The sequence below is a fragment of the Tiliqua scincoides genome, chromosome 8, assembly GCF_035046505.1.
Source record: "Tiliqua scincoides isolate rTilSci1 chromosome 8, rTilSci1.hap2, whole genome shotgun sequence".
Classification (NCBI taxonomy): Eukaryota; Metazoa; Chordata; class Lepidosauria; order Squamata; family Scincidae; genus Tiliqua; species Tiliqua scincoides.
In genome coordinates, this window is record NC_089828.1 from 40,707,918 (window position 1) to 40,730,559 (window position 22,642).

The window sequence follows — 22,642 nt, forward strand, 5'->3', positions numbered from 1 at the left end:
GCACAGCTACTGCTGGTACCAAAAGCCATATGCACTTGGAGTACTTATGGTACCAAGCCATATGCACTTGGGTCATGGAGTACATACATGGCACCCTTAATACAGTGCCAGATGAGGGAGGAAACTGGCCTGCTGCAGTAGCTCTTTGGTGTGTAGATCTACTTGCCATGAAGGACTGTAAAGGAGCTCAGGGACACAGTTGTGGGGCTGCAGCTGCTGCAAATAGGACATTTTCTATTCTGTATTTAGCATGAGCCTAAATACAATGATGGTAATTTCCTGCAATGATTTTCTATATTTAAAAGACTTTTGAGAGAGTTAAGAACATAAGAACAGCCCCACTGGATCAGGCCATAGGCCCATCTAGTCCAGCTTCCTGTATCTCACAGCGGCCCACCAAATGCCCCAGGGAGCACACCAGATAACAAGAGACCTCATCCTGGTGCCCTCCCTTGCATCTGGCATTCTGACTTAACCCATTTCTAAAATCAGGAGGTTGCGCATACACATCATGGCTTGTACCCCATAATGGATTTTTCCTCCAGAAACTTGTCCAATCCCCTTTTAAAGGCATCTAGGCTAGACGCCAGCACCACATCCTGTGGCAAGGAGTTCCACAGACCGACCACACGCTGAGTAAAGAAATATTTTCTTTTGTCTGTTCTAACCCGCCCAACACTCAATTTTAGTGGATGTCCCCTGGTTCTGGTATAATGCGAGAGTGTAAAGAGCATCTCCCTCTCCACTCTGTCCATCCCCTGCATAATTTTGTATGTCTCAATCATGTCCCCTCTCAGGCGTCTCCTTTCTAGGCTGAAGAGGCCCAAACACCGTAGCCTTTCCTCATAAGGAAGGTGCCCCAGCCCCGTAATCATCTTAGTCGCTCTCTTTTGCACCTTTTCCATTTCCACTATGTCTTTTTTGAGATGCGGCGACCAGAACTGGACACAATACTCCAGGTGTGGCCTTACCATAGATCTGTACAACGGTATTATAATACTAGCCATTTTGTTCTCAATACCCTTCCTAATGATCCCAAGCATAGAATTGGCCTTCTTCACTGCCGCCGCACATTGGGTCGACACTTTCATCGACCTGTCCACCACCACCCCAAGATCTGTCTCCTGATCTGTCACAGACAACTCAGAACCTATCAGCCTATATCTAAAGTTTTGATTTTTTGCCCCAATGTGCATGACTTTACACTTACTGACACTGAAGCGCATCTGCCATTTTGCTGCCCATTCTGCCAGTCTGGAGAGATCCTTCTGGAGCTCCTCACAATCATTTCTGGTCTTCACCACTCGGAACAGTTTGGTGTCGTCTGCAAACTTAGCCACTTCACTGCTCAACCCTGTCTCCAGGTCATTTATGAAGAGATTGAAAAGCACCGGTCCCAGGACAGATCTTTGGGGCACACCGCTTTTCACCTCTCTCCATTGTGAAAATTGCCCATTGACACCCACTCTCTGCTTCCTGGCCTCCAACCAGTTCTCAATCCATGAGAGGACCTGTCCTCTAATTCCCTGACTGTGGAGTTTTTTCAGTAGCCTTTGGTGAGGGACCATGTTAAACGCCTTCTGAAAGTCCAGATATCTAATGTCCACGGGTTCTCCCACATCCACATGCCTGTTGACCTTTTCAAAGAATTCTGTAAGGTTCGTGAGGCAAGACTTACCCTTACAGAAGCCATGCTGACTCTCCCTCAGCAAGGCCTGTTCGTCTATGTGTTTTGAGATTCTATCTTTGATGAGGCATTCCACCATCTTACCCGGTATGGATGTTAGGCTGACCGGCCTATAGTTTCCCGGGTCCCCCCTCTTTCCCTTTTTAAAAATAGGTGTGACATTTGCTATCCTCCAATCTTCTGGCACCATGGCCGTTTTGAGGGACAAGTTCCATACCTTAGTCAAAAGATCTGCAACTTCATTCTTCAATTCCTTAATAACTCTTGGGTGGATGCCATCAGGGCCCTGTGACTTATTGATCTTTAATTTATCAATGAGGTCTGAAACATCTTCTCTTTTAACCTCTATCTGACTTAACTCCTTGGTCAGGAGGGGCCGTTTGGGCAACGGTATCTGCCCGAGGTCTTCTGCCGTGAAGACAGATGCAAAGAACTCATTTAATTTCTCTGCCATCTCTAAGTCTCCTTTTATCTCCCCTTTCCCTCCCTCACCATCCAGAGGGCCAACCTCTTCTCTGGCGGGTTTCCTGCTTCTAACATATTTGAAGAAGCTTTTATTATTCCCCTTAATGTTGCTGGCCATGCATTCCTCATAGTCTCGCTTGGCCTCCCGTATCACCTTCTTACATTTCTTTTGCCACAGTTTATGTTCCTTTCTATTCTCCTCATTAGGGCAAGACTTCCATTTACAGAAGGAAGCTTCCTTGCCCTTCACAGCCTCTCTAACTTGCCTGGTTAGCCATGCGGGCACCCTCCTGGATTTAGTAGAACCCTTCTTTCTTTGCAGTATACACCTCTGCTGGGCCTGTTGTTACTGTTGTTTTAAGCAGCTTCCATGCACTCTGGAGAGACTGGACTCTTTTCACCCTCAAGAGTTAAGAGTGAAGACTTTTTACCCTCAAGTTAAGAGTGTATTCGGTTTTCCATATTACCATACTAAGCTGCTGATGCCACATGAGCAAGTCTGCATTGGGAAGCCCAGTACACCTGGGCTCTGAATATTTTTCTGGCTGTTTTGCCCCCTCCTTGCTAGTTCTACCAATCCCCATTACCTCCCTCTCCCCCACTGTTTTACCCCTGGGAGGGAACCCCAAAGAAATTTTGTACCCTCTAGTACAAATTTTATCCCCTGATAAAATTCCTCTCACAGGTCCTGCTCTGATTCCATAAAAGGGGTGGCACGTTGTGATGTCCATGGCGGGCGGAGACCCTGTCCCTTTGGGTGTGCCCGAGCATGGGGGGCTTACCCGGACGATGCGCACAGGTCGTCAGCAGAAAGAAGGACGGCAGGCAGATACGGCAGATATATACAGATGATTTACTCTGGTTAAACTCTTGACATTCATGGGGCCTGTTACGTCATAGGCCCCTTTGCTTTACAGAGACACGCGGCGTCGGCGAACAATATGCGCATTCCCCACTCCTTCCCGACCCCTTGCGGGTTCCGGCAGGGTTCCCCAACCGGTGCCTGTCGGAAAGGGATAGGGGTTCCCAGTGGCTGCCGTAGCGTTGTCGGGGGTCAGCTTAGCTGTCCTCTGGAGGCCCCCCTGTACCTCCGGTCTTGCCCCTTGATAGGCTGGCCTCCAATGGGGGTAGTTGAGATGGGGTCCTTGGGGCAGCGGCCTCGCCTCTCCGGTTTTCACCCCTGGGCCCCAGGTGGGTCCAGCATTGGGTGGTTCCCAGCCTTCGGCCCTTCTCTCCAGGGCTGAGGCGAGCCAAGTTCCCCTTGAAGACTCTGTCGGCTGAATAATGCCGGGGTGGCTACCCCCTCTGGCCTCCTCTGCGATCCCTCCCGACTGGAGAGGAGCAACCTCTCCCTAGGCCGTCCAGCCTCCTTATGAGGCTAGCCTTGTTCTGGTCCAGCCCCACCCCTTCTACCCACGTGGCTGCTGACTGCTCCCAGGAGGCACTAGGGCCTACTCCCAGGGAAGTGACTTGCCTGGGATCCCAGTCCTGATAGTGCTCAGGTTCTACTCCTGAGGAGGCCCTTACCCCTGAGGAGACCCCTGCTCCAGGGTGATTCCTGGCCTCCTGGGCTGGGCCTAGGTGACATACGTAAAGGACAATGTGCAGGGGAGCGATGAACTTTGGTCCCACACTTTGGATTTCTTAAGTGTATTTCACATTCATGGTCCCATTTTTAACTGAAGTGAGCCCATAAGATACTCCTTTATCTATAGTGATGCTTTGGAATGGATAATGAAGGAGATCATTGCAAGTATCTTTCCTTCAAGTTAGCAGGGGGAAGTTGCTGCCTTGGGTTCCAAATAAGCGCAATTATGAATACTTGTTACTTTATTTAGTTAATAAATAAAGGGTTACTTTTCAACCAAGGTTTCCAAAGTTCACAATAATGTTGTAAAAGCAGATATCCGCTCGATAATGTACTTGTATTTGCTCTGCTCATCTGAAAGGTGAGGATAGTGGTGGCAAGGAGACAGTAGAATGGGAGGGAGATGGCCCAGTTCAACAGTTCTTTCTGCCCTTGTTGATGGCACCACTATTCCTACTACTGTACTGAGCGGATCATCTGAACAGTTCCCAGCTCTTACAACTCTCACGGCTCAATCCTATTCAGCCATTGCACTAACAGCACACAGAACTAGGGCTGTCCTGGTAAAGCTATACTGGGCCAGCCCCAGAAATTTCTATGCCATAGCTACATTGCCGTATCTGGAGATTAGGATGGGGATGTAGGGCTGTGTTCATCATAATAAGCCAAGGTGCTAGACTTTCTTCCCCATTTGTAATATTTTCTTCTAACCTGTATTGAAAAACCCTCATTTTAGCACTTCATGCATGTATTTTGTACATCTACAGATTGTAAGCCTAAGAGGTCCCTTTGTACTCCATGCATAGTGATAGTACCATAGACTCTGGGCCTTAAAAGTTGTAGTCCTCATTCACTACTGCACAAATCCAGAACCTCGTGACACTCTCACCTGTCTCTAGAAGAGGTGAGGTCAGACTAGAGTTAGCTTGCCTAAGGGGCACAACCCACCAATCTTCACATGCTGCCTGGCTCAAGCTCAGCTCCAAAACTCTGTTCACTACAGAAGCAAAAGATGGGCGTCTAGAGAGGCGGTGAAAAGTGGTTAAATAAAGCCCCCACCCAAGCATTCCTTCAAAAAGTACTTGCCTAGCCTATGCAGCGTCCTGGACTGCTGGAGGGTGACAAGTAGGGATAAGGAAACCCTCATGAGTGTTTTCATGCATTGAAGAAGTGGGTAGTGGCATTTTCATCTCACAAAGCTGAGAAATTAGCCAATGAAGCACAGGCAAAATATAAGTTACATCCCTGACATAAGATTTGCTTTAGTTTAACCTATAACAGATCCTCACTCCAAAACTAAACATTTGTACAATGCTTCTTTTGTTTATTGAATGGTTCAGATACACTAATCTGGCAGTTATTCTCCTTTTATATGTAGGGAACTGAAGGTGAGCAAGAGGGCACCTGAATCTCGCATTTGCAGCTTAGCCTCTTAGCGCACTTCACCAACTCTTTAGCAGCCCTTAATTCTACCTCTAATGCCTTGAATAGCTGTATATCCATGGTGTATACTAGTTGGTAAGAATTCTGTTTGTATCAAGCTGGCTCATGCACCATTGAACTACAGGCCCAAGGGAGGCGTCATAATTACAACCAATCTTATAAGGTATGAGCAGAGACAATTGTTGAAAAAAGTTAACATGGAGCCATATAGGAATGACAATTTGGTCCCATTTTGGCCACGTCAAATGCCTATGGAATATACTACACTGCTCAAAACAATAAAGGGAACACATAAACAACACATCCAAGATCTGAATGAACGAAATATTCCTATTAAATACTTTGTTCCTGACGTAGTTGAATGTGCTGACAACAAAATCACACAACAATCATCAATGGAAATCATATTTATCAACCCATGGAGGTCTGGGTTTGGTGTCATACTCAAAATTGAAGTGGAAAAACACACTACAGGCTGATCCAACTTCAATGTAATGTCCATAAAGCAAGTCAAAATGAGGCTCAGTAGTGTGTGTGGCCTCCACGTGCCTGTATGACCTCCCAACGCCTGGGCATGCTCCTGATGAGGTGGTGGATAGTCTCCTGAGGGATCGCCTCCCAGACCTGGACTAAAGCATCCGCCAACTCCTGGACAGTCTGTGGTGCAACGTGGTGCTGGTGGATGGAGCGAGACATGATGTCCCAGATGTGCTCAATTGGATTCAGGTCTGGGGAACGGGCAGGCCAGTCCATAGCATCAATGCCTTCATCTTGCAGGAACTGCTGACACACTCCAGCCACATAAGGTCTAGCATTGTCCTGCATTAGGAGGAACCCAGGGCCAACCGCACCAGCATATGGTCTCACAAGGGGTCTGAGGATCTCATCTTGGTACCTAATGGCAGTCAGGCTACCTCTGGCGAGCACATGGAGGGCTGTGCAGCCCCCCAAAGAAATGCCACCCCACACCATTACTGACCCACTGCCAAACCGGTCATGCTGGAAGATGTTGCAGGCAGCAGAACGTTCTCCCTGCCGTCTCCAGACACTGTCACGTCTGTCACATGTGCTCAGTGTGAACCTGCTTTCATCTGTGAAGAGCACAGGGCGCCAGTGGCGAGGTTGCCAATCTTGGTGTTCTCTGGCAAATGCCAAATGTCCTGCACAGTGTCGGGCTGTCAGCACAACCCCCACCTGTGGACGGTCGGGCCCTCATACCACCCTCATGGAGCCTGTTTCTGACTGTTTGAGCAGACACATGCACATTTGTGGCCTGCTGGAGGTCATTTTGCAGGGATCTGGCAGTGCTCCTGTTCCTCCTGGCACGAAGGCGGAGGTAGCGGTCCTGATGCTGGGTTGTTGCCCTCCTACGGCCTCCTCCACGTCTCCTGGTGTACTGGCCTGTCTCCTGGTAGCGCCTCCATGCTCTGGACACTACAATGACAGACACAGCAGACCTTCTTGCCACAGCTCGCATTGATGTGCCATCCTGGATGAGCTGCACTACCTGAGCCACTTGTGTGGGTTGCAGACTCCGCCTCATGCTGCCACTAGCAGCATTCAAAGGTCACCCAAACATCAGCCAGAAAGCATAGGGACTGCAAAGTGGACTGTGGTCACCACTTGCAGAACCACTCCTTTATTGGGGGTGTCTTGTTACTTGCCTATGATTTCCACCTGTTGTCTACTCCATTTGTGCAACAGCATGTGAACTTGATTGTCAATCGGTGTGGCTTCCTAGGTGGACAGTTTGATTTCACAGAACTGTGATTGACTTGGAGTGACATTGTGTTGTTTGAGTGTTCCCTTTATTGTTTTGAGCAGTGTATATTCTGTTAAAGCCACATTAAGGGGCAAATACAGAACACCTAAGTCAACCTCCAATTTCCCATGCTAACCACACTCAGAACACTGGCCCCAAGTAATACTTAAAGTCTTTGAAACAGCTGTTCACAAAATTAAAGCCAGTCACAATTCAGTCACTTTCAGCTCCTGTCATGGATGGAAGTTTACATACTGAAAGAACAGGTTCCATTCACATTGACTTTTTGAAAGTCAGCACTATATGCATTATACAGAAAACACCGAGTCATCAATTCCACAACAGTGTACCCTTTATTTCTGTATCCTTGTAAAGAGAGACTGGTAATGCTTGAGTGTTTGGTGCCATTTTGAAAAAACTGGTTCTCTTAAGCACTGTTGGAACCTTAACACACCCAAGACAACACCCAACACAAAAAGGAAATCTGATCAATCTTATTAAATTTATTTTTCCAGTAGTACTAATACATTGATTTGCACAATGACACTCAGTGTAGAGGCTCCAGGCCATCTAGTTTTTGCCCAACAAAAAAGCCTCACCCTTTCTTATTTCCAACTTGGACAATGCCCCAGATCATCCCTCCATGCTCAAACCACCATTCTTGAGAACAGAATGAATTTCAGAAAGGTGAAGGCTGCTTGCACCTCCATCCAAGAGAGGGAACTCCTACTAGGAAGAAAACCCAATTTCTCATTTGCTTCCATGTGTCAAATAAATATGGAGGCGGGCAACCTTTCCTTTCAGTGCATCAAATGGACATGTTTTGTTTTTTAATAATTACAATGGCACTGAGTGAGATGGTTCTCTGGTTCATGTGGAGACACAAGAAACCTCTGAGGCTGAACAGAGACACGGCCCTTTTAAAATCTGCTTCATGACTTAACCCAAGGAAGCGGCCATTGCCTTCTGTAAAAAGCACCTGCCGCAACAAAGACACTATGCAAGTTTAGTTTGATTTGGAGTCCCACAAACTGTGATTTCATAAATTTATTTTTAGATCTGGTATTGGATTTTGATTTTACAATTTGTCCAGGAAGTTATCTAGTGCTGGGATGCCTTCCTTCAGCCCTTTGCGCTTGCGTGTCTCAGCAACCACCTGGCTGGGACGAGTGTTGTTGTCAAAGGGGTCTCCAGGCAGGATCTGCCAGTGGTCAAACACACACTGGGGAAAAGCCTGGCCCCCCGTGTGAGATCGCAAGTCAGCTGTGAAACCTGTGGAAAGATAAACACCTTAACACTTTTTCCCCGAGAGAGAAACAAAAAAGAGACAGGTGAACCACCAGGCAGGAATAACATCTCAGGGGTTTCAGTTTAGCGCTGCACAACTACCTGTTGCATCTTGCCACCTATCCCCCCCCCATTTACAAGTAGAGTGCCGCTTTGTTGCCATTTCCAAGGAATGGATAGTATGCCAGACAGATGGACCTTTCATGTGGGTCTCGTTTACATAACTTTCTCAATGTTTGTTTTAGGCCCAAACCCAGGCACCATTCCTCTGAAGTGGAACAAACCCTTTTCTCCAGTCTCACAATGATTTGGTCTTCAGCAGTTAAAAATGCATTCTCTAGCAAGAGGCAGCCAGCCATTATTAAAAAAACTAATAGCCACTACTACCAGGAACCTAAGATCCTGGTACACTTCAATCCTCTCCCCCCCCCCCCAAAAAACCAGTTATCTACTGTCAGTCATAAATAAGTCTCATTCATCCTTTAAATCGGGCAAACCATTTGGGGATAATGGAGATAGTACTTCAGGGATAGTACTTCAGGGATCTAAATGGGGACAGTGGAGTCAATACCTCAGTTCCCCCATGGCAGAAACAGCTTGGTTGCACATAGAATCCTCCCCTAGCTACAACTCACAGAAACGTGGTCAAATTAAAAATGGCACGTAAAAGTTATCAGTTAATGTGTGCAATCACAAGCAAAATTCTGAAGCTTCCAATGCACAGCTGCTGACCAGTACAAGACAACTAGGGCTGTTTTGGAACCCCTTAAGACTCACACTTACCAAAAGACTCATTGACAGGGAGATAGGCCTTGACTACAAACATGGGAGTGCCAGCCACCTGGGACTCTTCAAAGACATGGCCCCGTTTCCTGGTCAGCACACCATAGATGCCACCCACAACCTGTTCTGGACACTAGAAAGAGAAAGGAGAACAGTGTGATGGGGCTGAAGCAGAGACTAATCCAGCTTCCCCCTGCAGTATGCAGGCCTTCCCTGTTTTGGACAGACACGCACCTGGATCTCCACAAGGTAAATGGGCTCCATAAGGCGAGGCTCGGCTGTGAGCACACAGGCATAGAAGCACCTCCTGGCGGTAGGGATGATCTGGCCACCTCCACGGTGGATGGCATCAGCATGCAGGGTCACATCGTGCACGTCAAAGCGGATCGCACGCATGTTCTCTTCGCAAAGGGCACCCTGATGAGGAGAAAGTTTCAAAGGAACCATCAGATCACAAGAGAGTTTTCCTGTTGTCTGTGTAGAACTCAAGGTAGCTGGCAACATGGTTAAAGTGCCATTTGGGTTCATCTCAAACAGAAGAAAACAGACCCAGACTTTAGTAAAGGAATCTTCAACATAACATAGTTTTTGGCCATGACCACGGATAGATGCTGGTTTAGACATGACATCTAGGTCACAAGCCTAGGATGTCTCCCTCCTTGCCCCCAGCCTACTGGCTGCACTTGCACAGGACATTAGACCTGGCACAAAGGGCTGCACTTCCTTGTTCAACAGAGACTGGCTGTTGCCTGGCAGCAATAAGTGAGAAGGGCCAATTACACTTACCTCCTTTGTGGCCCACTGGAAGCCAGCCACCACGCTGTCCTTGATCTCATTGAGGTACTGCACCCCCTTGGTGATGTCCATCAGGATATTTGGGCCAGTGCCATCGGGGCCAAAGCACCAGATCTTGCGGGCTTCAGCCACATCCCATTCATACTTCTCAGCCAGGTAGCGGGCACGCTGCTTCAGCTCCTGACGGGCTGAAACGTCACCTTTGTCGATGTCCTCAGCTAGGCCGTCTGGGAAGGGACGGGCTTTCATGTACAATCGATTGTGTTTGTTGGGGGACTTTGAAAGGCACAGCACATTGGACGCCGCACTGACCGTCTCCCGGTAGGACACCACTGGGTCCGATTTCTGCCAGACCAAAGTATTAGTTCTCAGCTGCTTCAAAGCTGATGCAATGCAGTGTGATACAGCTCTCACTATTACACTTGTTATAAGAGAGAAGTAGCAATCTGCCCATCACCCTAGACTGTTCCACCAAATACGCCCCCCCCCTTTAGCAAACAATGGATAAAAGGAAGACAAGAGTAGAAATCAAAACCATCTAGTATTCAGCATTTCAAATTAATCTAGTCACCTGATCCAGGTATCAGCTCAGAATAGGACATCATACAGACACAGAACATTCTCAGCTCACAAGAGCCTTTGTTTAATCTATTTCTCATAGTAGTTTGACAGCTGCCATCACATACTAGGCAACTTTATCCCAGCAATCCTTCTAGCAGTTACCAACACCTGGTAAAAAGCATGGTCATATAATCCCATATTGTCAATGGGGAAATAATTTTCCCCAGGAAAGCTACCTCACCAAGAATTTGAAATCCACAGCCTTCTGTCAATCTCATCAGATACCATCATAATTAAAGAGCAATGCCCATATGGGCTCCTCCATTTCTAGCAGCCAAGTGGATGCATCATCCCACCAGAGCCTGGGGGGAGACCTAGTGCAGCTTACCTTAATTGGAATGCAGGCGTGGTCCTCTTCAAGATCCTTCAGGCAGATCTCCAAATGCAATTCTCCAGCACCAGCTATGATGTGCTCTCCAGACTCCTCAATGATGCACTGAAAGAAAGGAGAGATTAGAGCAGGTGCACAAACCTTGACTGCAAGAATGCCCTTTCCCAGTCTCAAATATGGGGGACAAAACCACTGCTTGTTCTGATAATCTTATCTGCCATAATGCTTTGAAACACAGCAGGCTATACATCCAGCAAGTGCCTGTTTTACCTGCAGATTGTACTGTATGTGTAGCATTACTATGGTCACCACAAAGGTTAGTTGCATGCACCAGCTGTGCTTGTGTCTATGCATGCTGAGAAGTAATTGATGCTGCTGGGCACATCTGCTCACCTGCACCATGGGGTCTGACTTGGCCAACCTCTTCAGGCCCTCCACCAACTTGGGCAAGTCAGCTGGGTTCTTGGCTTCAACAGCAACACGCACCACAGGGCTGACGCTGAATTTCATGACACGCATGTTGTGTGCATGCTCAAAAGTTGTGATGGTGCCAGTCTTCACCAGGAACTGGTCAACACCAACCAGACCCACAATGTTCCCACAAGGCACGTCCTCAATGGGCTCCACAGAGCGACCCATCATAAGAATGGTCCTGGAAAAGCGGGAGACAGAATAAATCCGTAAGCAAGGCTGCAAGCAACCAGGGCAGTTGTGGGAACATCTTCCGGGGCAAAAAACCCCAATTTAAGTGGTAGATGGATGCTCTTATAAGCACTAGGCACAACTAGCAGACAGCATTCCTCTCAGAACATTGTGAATGTTCTAAAAAGCCCAATGTTTGGACATAGAAGATCTTCCACCAGGTATTCTACAGCAAGTGCTCAGAGCCAGAGATGGAATCATTCCTTAGGTATGATGAATTCAGTCAGTATATGAAAAATCTTCTCCATTTTGGTGTATGCACTACGAAAAGCATTTTTAGAGACTTTTCCCATCTGTCCCCACCATGTGACATGTGGCAAAATCACCCTGTGACAGTCTACCACCCACCCCAAATATAAATCTAAGAAGTGAGTTACAAATCCAACTAGCCTAACAATGGAGTTTCAGTTGGAAACAGCATCTCAAAGCCTCTGGTAGAGAGGGAGGTGTTCCTAGCCCTGTTAACAGAGATCATCTGACTAAGTAAGGATGCTAGGAATTGAACTTGCCAGACTCCTATAAGTCAAACTACAGTCACTCTCAAATTCAGAGCTGAGTACTTAGTTTACTGCTTCATTTTAAGATTTAAGCTTCTATTGCATGTCACCTTGGGTAAAGGGAGCCAATAGGAGGGCTTCCATGTCATCACCAATAGCCTACCACAGCCGTTTAAGCTATTTTGAGATCAGAAGGGGGGAGGGGAACAGAAGACATAACCCAACTGCTTCAGACCAACCTTTGGATTGGCTTCAGGTAGAGATCTTCCTTCTTGCCTGGTGTATAGTTTGGTCCCATTATTCTGACTTTCAGACCTGTGGATACCACACCAGAGAAGACACGCCCAAAGGCATAGAAGCGGCCTTTGTCAGAGGTAGGTACCATCTTGGAGATGTACATCATCAGGGGGCCCTTGGGGTCACAGTTCTTTATACCTAGAAAGGACAGGTTTGTTAGATGGAGTTTCAAAACATCAGAACATGCCCCCTTCTACAGGGCAAGCACAGGCTCCCACCAGGCCTGTGCCCTGAGTATGGGCACAAAAATACCACATACCCATAGCCGCCTCATCATCGGGGGGTCCTTCATACAGCAGCTCACAGCGGTACTTCTGGGCTGTAACAGGGGAGGGCAGGTGAATCGTGATCATTTGGAGCAGAGCCTCCCCAGCAGGAAGCCAGCGCCTCATCACAGCCTGCAGAGAAACACAAGTGATTCAGTCTTTAGTTAACTTATGACCCAATGACACAGCAGTTCCCAAACTCTTCAGGAGTTTGCGAATCACTGTCTTTGTTGGGGAGGGAGCTAAGAGAGGGACAGTGGCATGATCACCAGGACAGTACCACTGCCAGGGACACAGGGCTTTTTTCCTTAAGAACATAAGAACAGCCCCACTGGATCAGGCCATAGGCCCATCTAGTCCAGCTTCCTGTATCTCACAGCGGCCCACCAAATGCCCCAGGGAGCACACCAGATAACAAGAGACCTCATCCTGGTGCCCTCCCTTGCATCAGGCATTCTGACATAGCCCATTTCTAAAATCAGGAGGTTGCACATACACATCATGGCTTGTAACCCGTAATGGATTTTTCTCCAGAAACTTGTCCAATCCCCTTTTAAAGGCATCCAGGCCAGACATCATCACCACATCCTGTGGCAAGGATTCCACAGACCAACCACACGCTGAGTAAAGAAATATTTTCTTTTGTATGTCCTAACCCGCCCAACACTCAATTTTAGTGGATGTCCCCTGGTTCTGGTGTTATGTGAGAGTGTAAAGAGCATCTCCCTATCCACTCTGTCCATCTCATGCATAATTTTGTATGTCTCAATCATGTCTCCCCTCAGGCGCCTCTTTTCTAGGTTGAAGAGGCCCAAACGCTGTAGCCTTTCCTCATAAGGAAGGTGCCCCAGCCCAGTAACAGCCCAGCCCCTTACTAGCTGCACTGCCAGCCTTCTGGAGGGGGTGAGGGGAGCCCACAGACACCACTGCAGGGATACCCAAGTCTCAGAATATCTTCCTGGAAGGGGGTCATGATCATCGTTTTTAAATATTCTGAGACTTGGGTAGTCCTGCAACCCCCTCCCCAAAGGCCAGCACTGCCACTAGTAAGTGAAGAAAAAAAAAAACACTTTGTCCCCGGCAGCAGTGTGATCCTGGTGATCACAGTACTGCCTTCGCCATCACCCCACCCCTTAGGGGGCAAAAACAGGGCTTCTCTGGCTGGAGTATCATGACACCCCAGTTTGGGAACCTCTACAATAACCCATTCATGTGACAATGTATTGCATTGAAAATACTCAGAAGCCCAGCACGCCTGCAATGCTAGGATGATGGACAACCTTGCATCAGGCATCAGGGGTCACCCTAAGAGCTCTACAAGTGGCTTGGAAGATATAGTTTTTTGTCTACCCCCCTCCTGCAGTTGCTAAATTCTGCCATGGTGGTCAGGGTTAATGGACATATCCAATTTTAATATTTTGACCCAGAAATAAAGCCCACCGATGCTGCCCACTAATTAGCCTATGTTGTGTATCACTGCTGTAGAGGCTTCAGCAAGTCTAGAGCAGGTAACAAGCCAGTTACCTCCAAGCAGCCAGTCTTACCTTCAGCAAGGGTTTGCCTTCTTTGTCTTTATCATCACTGTCCAGTTTAATCTCCAGTTTCTCTATAAGTTTGGCAGCTTCCTCCTTCTTGAAGTTCATGATTGCATCAAACACCTTTTAAAAAGAAGCCACAGAAATTAGTTTAGACTGGACACACCCTTAAAGTCAAAGTGGATTATGTCTTGTCTTTAGCAAAGATTGGGGGAGCTCAGAGAGGCCTCATTCATCAACCTGCTTGAGCCTATTTGCAATTACATAGAATTCTGTGGTCAAAGAGTGGAGGACCAGCTGTTCTATTAGCAAGAATACCCTTTGTTAACACTGGACATACAGCCCTGAACTGCCAGAGAAGACAGAGTGAAAATTCTCCCAAAGCCATCAAAGGAACAAGGCAGGTTGGTTTAACAGCAATGAAACTTGCACAAATACTTTAGGTAGAGAAGCATAAAGTCTAGATACTTGGCATAATCAACCATGCTTGTGTCAGACCTTTAAAAATCTCTTCAAACATAACAGCATGTCAGGTCAAAGTGAAGAAATTTTTTCCAATCATCATACACACATTATGTGTATTAGAACATATATTACAAGAACCACTGAGAGCTCCTTGGAGAAAATGGGGGAGGAGAGCAAGTGTGTTACCTTGAAAATAGGGTCCAGGATCAACTGGCAGAAAGTCCTGGGCAGTTTCTTTCCATCTGGGCTGGTGGCAGACTTGCTAAATTTGCCTGTGGCTGGATCAAAATATCTGCAAAGGGCAAACAGAAGCTTCATCCAATGCCTAGCCTGATACATTCTCAAAGTTGCTCACAATTCTGCTTAAAATGCCTAGTATACTGCCAGGGAAACACCAATTTTGCAACACTAATCTTCATCACAGTTGTGGTCAACTGCTCTTAAAAAGTCTTGCTGAGAGGCAGAACTGTAAAGAGGCAGAGCTGTGTAAGTGTACACACAGCCTTCCTATTGCGCTTTGCCTTGATTGGCACTTCCACACATTAGAATTTGTGCACCTGTGCTTTGATATCTAAAAACCAATTCAGATACCTTTTTTTCAGAGAACCTTAACTGAAGCTAAACTCTAAGATGTCTGGGTTGCTTTAATCCAATGCCCAGCACACAAGTGGCAACAACTGGCTCAAAATAAAGAGGTTCAGTGCTCCAATATTTAGCTCAGTTGCACTATTTTTCTTATTTTTGATCCACTGTGTGCCTGGCTTGTGAAAGCCTTTCAAATATTAAATATAATTCAAGATTTAAAAACTGTATTCACTTAAGGTTGAAAATAGCTGGCCAATAAATCAAAGTATTACTGTCATTCAGGAAGAGATTGGCTAGAACGAAGAGACAACCTTCTGTGCTGAGTACACTGCTCCAGAAAAATATTGGGATGTTCAAAAATACATTTTCCCATTTTCTCTAAGCTGGCAGGATAACAGGACAAACTGGAGAGGTTTCTCTGCTCACCTGCATACCAGATGCCTAAGCAAAGCTCAATCTCTGAGAATCAAAAAGTCACTCACCTATCTCCCCACAGCTTCTTCATCATATCCTCCACTTTCTTGGCACGGTCAGCCGCGTTCAACTGCCCTTCACCTTTTGCTGCAAATTTGGCCACATACATCTCAGCAAACTGCTTCAGAGTGAAAGCCCAGCCATGCAGACCAGAACCAAAGCCAACAGTACCCAGAACTGGATCAATCTGAAATGCAAGGGGGCAAGCATAAAACTTTCAGTACAGGTTTATACCATGTATAGCTATCATCCCTTCCCAGCTTTCATCACTTATTACTTCCTAACTGCTCTCATGGCATACAGATTCCTACACTTGAAGTGTGTGCTTGTTATCTAACAGTTCAGAGATTAGAGCTCAGAACACCGATGTGGGCAGTCAATCATGCAAGGTAATGAAGCACGGCACCATTTTATTACGTTCCCCTGCATCGAGAAGAAAAAGAACCCATGATACTTTAAGCAAGCAAGGATTTTCTTGCAAATAAGCTAAAGGCAGCCAACATTTGGCAACTAAAGATTTGATGGACTGTCCTTGATTGACAGCCTGGATCACCCATCAGAGTTTCAAAAGAAGACTTCCAATTGCTCAAGGAACTGATCTTAGCTGAATGCATACAAAGTTTGTCACAAGTGTGCTTAGGTCAGCAGTATCAAAGCTCTCTCCAAGCTATCCCCTGCTGGCCAGGAGAAAGTTAAGAAACAAGACTAGAACCTCACAGGCCTCAAATCAGAAAATCAGGCAGCTAGTGCAGCATGCTCAAGGGAGCCTTAGACTTGCATTTCCTGAACAGTAACCTCTGAGGCAGAACAGGTCACTTTTAGAAGGGACCATTTCAAAAAGTGATTTGCAACATGGTCCTGTCAGTGGGCATTTCCAACAGGTATCATTCTGCCTTCCATAAGCCGTTGGGCCATCATGCCCAGTACTGTCTACTACTGAGAACTGCTGCCAGATGATCTTTGCCAGCCCTCCTACCCAAAACCCTTTTAATTGCAAGAGTCAAGTAAACATCCACTTCATTCTAAAGTAGGACAGCAACCCAGTCCCCCACCCCCAGCAAGTCAACTGTGTTTCCTTAAGGGAAGACCTTACTAGGAGAAATCACAAGGATGATGCCATGTGTCACAGTTACCATAATGTTGCCCATGGGGCCACTCTCGCCTTCCCCATATGTGGAAATGATGACGTTCACGTTCTCCACAATGCGCTGGAAGGTCTGGTATAGCTCTTCTGGCTGAAGCTGCAGCTCCAACAGAGCCCGGTCCATCTTGTTCATCATCAGGACAGGCTTGATCCTTTCAGCAATGGCCTGGCGGAGGACAGTTTCGGTTTGGACACACACCCCTGTGGTAGAGAAGCAGGACTCAGTTAATCAGAGATCATTAGACAGCTGTGCTACCACCTCCAAAACCCACTGCAACCGAAAGTTGGGGAAGATTGCAACGAGCAGGGCTTGCATGGTTCCCCTTTCCACTTTACAGCACAAGGCCCCTTAGCACTGCCAGCAAAAGCCTACAGTGCTGAAACCCAAACCAAGGTGGGAATCTCACCAGAGACACAATCCACAACCACCAATGCTCCATCTGTGACACGCAGAGCAGCCGTGACCTCTGAGGAGAAATCCACATGGCCTGGGGAGTCAATCAAGTTAATGAGGAAGCCACAACCATCTTTGTTTTGCTTGATGAATGCCAAGTCATTCTCCGAAAGCTCGTAAAACAGAGAAATTGCCCTGGAGAAGTAGAAAAACACATCAAGTTTCAATCTTCAATTACTCCCCCACAACGTATTTCCCACTGCTTCTGATAACACAGGTATCAATGTGGGCCTTTTATCAAGGAGCATCCTCAACTTGCAGCCCAGAGGTGCACTTCCTCACTCCCAAATGGCATGCCAACTACTTCGCAACTGCAAACCACTCAATACTTCTAGTGCTCAAATATTAGTATTAGGCTGAATACACAGGTAGCAGCTTAGTTAGGGCCAAATCCTAGCCAATTTTCCAGTGCTGGTGCAGGCATTCCAATGGGGTGTGTGCTCTATCCTGTAGTGGGGAGGCAGTCACAGAGGCCTCGTCAAGGTATGGGAACATTTATTCTCTTATCTTGGGGTTACATTGCGGCTACCCCAGTACTGGAAAGTTGGACAGGATTGGGCCCTTAGTCAACTGTGCCTGGAGAAGGCATTTGCTCAGAGGATCTGCACTGCATGGTTCTGCTACAGCCCACACAAATTGCCTATTTAAGAGCCATTGATGGATCTCCAAGTGGGTAGTTATGTGGGTGGAGAACCCCATTGTCTTTTCAACTTGAGAAATTCTTCCCTAACCACCAAGCCATGGGCAGCTCTATCTTTCTAGGCCAGGACAAGCACACAATGTTCTTCCCGCCAATTCCTGGATATGAATTCTAGGGAAGAGAATGTCCCCTCAAACGAATCACCACTACCCCCACACACTAAGGAGCAACTGGGAGTACAGGTTTTGCTAGCTTCACACTGCCCCATGCCTCTTACTGTTCAAAAGGGTTTAATAGCTTTCTGATATTGGATCTGAGCACACAACAAATATCTGGGGTTTAATGCAGCCAATCTTTAGCAGCCCCAAGTCCTATTAATATAAACAAGAGAGTCTATCACACTTGAATCTCTTCAGTTGAAATCATAGGCATTTGCCGAGGAGTTGATTACATCCCTGGACTGTGCCATGGTTGAGAATTCCTTCTCTGGTGGTAGACAAACTGAGTGCAGATTCAGAAGAGGACTTACGTGGACTTGATGGTGATGCATCTCTCCTGCTCGTCTTTTCTCGTGTCAGTGAAGCGGGTTTCTCCAGCACGGGCCGAGGCAATGATTCCAGCTTTGCAAACCAATGAGTCTGTTAGGGTGGATTTCCCATGATCCACATGGGCAATAACAGACATATTTCGGACGTTGGCCTTTTTGTCCATGATGGCCCGGATCTGATCTACAGTGAAGTTCACCTTGAAGAGAGAAGGGGCAGTATATTGAGACACAGACATGCACCACACAATGTTAAACATAGTCAAAATTCTGTCTATTCCTTACTATTTTTCAAAACAAAGGGAACACAGGGGTAAATTCAGACATCTGTCATGATATATGGAGTCTACCTTCACACTAGGCACGGAAACCACAGCAATCTGCATCAGGGCTATGGTTCTTTAGACCATGGAAGGGAATGGGAGGAACACACAAGCTTAAGGGGGCAAGCTTCTGATCACAAAACTCCAAGACACCCAAGCTGGGCCCACTCCCGGACACATCAGAATTGGCCCAAGCCCAATGCAGTCTTGGATGTAAAGACTTTCTGAACAATTCAGACAGGATCCCACATAACTAAAAATTATTATGCTACAAGAATACCCAAGGCTATTTGTTCTATGTAAACACCACTACAGAGATTACCACTGGGACAGGGTTTATAAACCTCAACTAGCTTCACAATGTATCTGGGTGTCAATGATGTCATTTCAAAGCAAACACCACTGGCACAAAGGCACCATGAAGCACCAACAGAATGTTTATGGCAAGCAATATAAAGAGTGAAATGCAAGGCAAATAGCTGAGATATTCTGTTCAACAAGTAACCACCCAGCTGCTATAACATGAGGCTTCATAAAACCCAGTTTACATTCAAGTTTCATCTGGCTACAAGGCCTCTGAGCAAGGAAAAAAAAAAATCTGCTTCTGAGGTTTCCGGTTGCCTCTCCCTGAAGACTGCAGGGTTACATAAGATGACTGCTTTAATGCAGGGGGAAGAAAAATTCCAGTCCGCGTGGCACTGCAGTACCTCCCTTTGGCCAAGAGAACACCCTAGAGTTGTCCAGGACTTTCTGTCCCCGACCTCTTTCTACCACACTGTATACCCCTAATATTTCCCTTAACATTCATTTTGAGCCCTTACCCCAATATTTAAATCCTCACCCACCCACCCCAGGTTGAAGTATTAACAGCAAGAGCCATACAACCCAACCCAGGTCACTCCCTCCTTTAATTAAGAAAAAAACAAGAATCTAGGAAGTAACAACCCCATTACAGAAACTACAGGACAGAAAATAAGATACAGACTTATTGTTTCTAAAATGTTTCTAAGAACAGAGAAAGTAAACAGACACTGCTCCATCTTCCCTTTCCACCCCACCCTCCTCTTTCTTCAGCCCACAAAAACTAGATTATCCAAGGTAAAACAGTTTGAAAGATCAGACTGCGCACATGCAGCAAAAATAGGGTTAAAAATCAAGGTTAAGATTTTCTTTCAGACAGGGGGGCCATGGGTGTGTGCTCCCACAGTGGGCAAGGAGGGGTGCCTGCCGGGATGAGAAGCAGCCCAAGCACAGCAGAGCGCCCAGATCTACCAGCTTAGAAGAGGCAGAATGGGAGCCCAGATCTACCCAGTAGGTAGATCCGGTCTCCAAATCCAGGCAGGAGCCCAGGTCTATCCACCTGGTTGACCCGGGCTCTGGAATTAAGGTAGCACTCATGCCCCCCCCCACTCCAAAACACAAACACTGGAGCCGCCCCTGCTTTCAGAAGGGTCGTGAGAACGGGCCAGAGGGAAGACACGCATCACAAAGAAGCCGCCTATTCCCACGGCAAGAATGAGAGCAGCGTGGATGCGCGCGCAAGCACTGTGCGGCCTGTGCTCTGTAGGAAGATGCGAGCGAGCAGGTTCCCTCCCGCCACCGCCTCGGAGGCCTGGCGAAGAGGCCTAGCCTGGCCTCCCTTCCCCTGCTCCAGCCTCGGCCATAACCTGCCTGGCACTTCGCTCCCAACCCCGGTCTCCCCCCTAGGCTAACCCCGGCCTCGGATGCCTCACCATGGCGGCGGATGGCGGCGGATCCTCCAAAGGAACTGTCAAGGGGCGGGGGGGGAAAAGAATAGGCCGGCAACAATGGCGGCGGCTCCGGCAGCCCTGTCTCGTTGGCAGGGGCCGAGCGGGCGGAAGAGGAGGTTGACGTCAACCGCGCGCTCTTTTATAGGACAGAGCCTGCAGGGGCGGGGCGAGGAGGGAAGGGGGTGGGCCTACACGCTCAGAACGCAGTGCGTGCCTCTCTCTCCCCCGCAGAGGTCGACTCTATGTTCGTGGGGAGGGTTGTTTTGTGACTCTGCTGTGTGGGCGGAGACCACGTGGCTACTACGTGCAAGAACAGCAGTCTGCGTAGGCCGCGGGCTGTAGGCACTGGGAGGATCTCGCGCACTGTCGTGCGTCTGTTCTTGGGTGGGGAGGCAGGTGAGGCGGAGCCTCCCCAGCAGAGTCCAGTGCTGCCATCGGGACGTGAGGCAGAGCCTCCCCAGCAGAGTCCTTTCAAAAGGAACAAAAAAAAAAGCAGCAAATTAAACACTTGCGGGGGGGGGGGTGTTTACTGAACCCTCACTGTGTTCAGCTACCATCCTTCTTTGGATGGAGTTTTTTCACCCTGGAGAAAATTTAAAGACTACGATACTCTAGCTATGCCTGAAGTGGTAGCAGCCCATTTTACCACCTTCTCCAACATCACATTGTTCTGCATGTAATGGGGGGAGGGGGTTTGAGAAGACACTCATGCAAGTTAGGAAAAAAATATCCAAAACAGACTGTAAATCAACACTTTGATTGACCCAATGACTGATGCATGTTCTTGAGTAACACCAGATGCTTAAAAAAAATGAAAAAGGGAGGAAAAAAACTGTGTAGAGCAGTGTTTTTCAAACTGTGGGTTGGGACCCACTAGCCAATTTCAGGAATTCAATTCAATTTTATTTTTAATATATTAGACTAGATGCTACAATGGTATGCAATTGCATTTGGGCAAATGTTACAGACCTGAACTTTTAACAAGCTACTATGTATATTCTTTTAACAATGATAGTAAATGGGACTTACTCCTTGGTAAGCGTGGGCAAGATTGTAGCCTAGAATTGTTAAAAAACATTTCCTGCTTGATGATGTCACTTGGGTCGGTGGGTCCTGACAGATTCTTTCTAAAAACTGGGTCCTTGTGCTAAATGTGTGAGAACCACTGGTGTAGAGCATAGGCCTAGCAGGGCCACTGGGAGGAATTTTATCAGGGGGTACTAAGTTTCTTCTGCAAAGGGGGGGGGGTGACGGGTAAGCAGAACGGAGGCAGAGAAGGGCAAAACAATAGGGAACACTCCCTCATGGCAAGCAGATCCACAAGCCAAAGAGCTACTGTAGCAGGTTGGTTTCCTCCCAGATCTGACACTGTGTTAAGGAGTGTCATGTATGGCCCAGCATATATGGCTTGCCAATACCTGCAGCCCCACGCTCCTGTTAGTGTCCCCAGCATCCCATGCGGGCAACAAGTCTGAATACATAGAAAAATTTAAGATCCCAGGAAATTTCTGGTCTCCCTCCTTTGGCTCCTGGGCCCCCTTTTTGACTTGGGCCCATGTACAAATTACCCCCTTTACCCCCCTCTCCTAAGCCCTGGGATTAGGCACTTAGAAAAGCTGCATTTTCTAAATGATACTGAGCTAAACAAACTCATCGGTAAAGCAGCTACCACGCTTTCCAGACTCACAAAGAGAGTCTGGGCCAACAAGAAGCTGACAGAACATACCAAGATCCAGGTCTACAGAGCTTGCGTCCTGAGTACACTTCTGTACTGTAGCGAGTCATGGACTCTTCGCTCACAACAGGAGAGGAAACTGAACGCTTTCCACATGCGCTGCCTCCGGTGCATTCTCTGCATCACCTGACAGGACAAAGTTTCTAACAACACAGTCCTGGAACGTGCTGGAATCCCTAGCATGTATGCACTGCTGAAACAGAGACGCCTGCATTGGCTTGGTCATGTTGTGAGAATGGATGATGGCCGGATCTCAAAGGATCTCCTCTATGGAGAACTCGTGCAAGGAAAGCGCCCTACAGGTAGACCACAGCTGCGATACAAGGACATCTGCAAGAGGGATCTGAAGGCCTTAGGGATGGACCTCAACAAGTGGGAAACCCTGGCCTCTGAGCGGTCCGCTTGGAGGCAGGCTGTGCAGCATGGCCTTTCCCAGTTTGAAGAGATACTTTGCCAGCAGTCTGAGAC

General features: G+C 47.4%; 1 protein-coding gene across 1 annotated transcript; it reads right to left on the minus strand.

The window, feature by feature from the left end:
* Positions 1 to 7,279: 7,279 nt before the first annotated feature.
* Positions 7,280 to 20,545, minus strand: EEF2 (eukaryotic translation elongation factor 2). The gene is made up of 15 exons (XM_066634865.1): positions 20,422 to 20,545; positions 18,351 to 18,565; positions 17,135 to 17,316; positions 16,717 to 16,928; positions 15,592 to 15,770; positions 14,711 to 14,816; positions 14,069 to 14,182; positions 12,518 to 12,656; positions 12,201 to 12,396; positions 11,156 to 11,414; positions 10,760 to 10,867; positions 9,802 to 10,155; positions 9,250 to 9,432; positions 9,016 to 9,148; positions 7,280 to 8,217 (listed from the first exon to the last, which is right to left on the minus strand). Exons 1-15 carry the CDS (start codon positions 20,422 to 20,424, stop codon positions 8,024 to 8,026), a joined length of 2,577 nt encoding a protein of 858 aa, XP_066490962.1. The 5' UTR covers positions 20,425 to 20,545; the 3' UTR covers positions 7,280 to 8,023.
* Between the last annotated feature and the right edge of the window lie 2,097 nt (positions 20,546 to 22,642).

Excerpts from the sequence above, each read along its gene's own strand:
- EEF2 (XM_066634865.1), bottom strand. Across the intron at positions 12,657-14,068 it reads AAGGCAAACCCTTGCTGAAG|GCTGTGATGAGGCGCTGGCT; the intron begins GTAAGACTGGCT and ends GTTTCTCTGCAG. Across the intron at positions 12,397-12,517 it reads CGATGATGAGGCGGCTATGG|GTATAAAGAACTGTGACCCC; the intron begins GTATGTGGTATT and ends TGTCCTTTCTAG.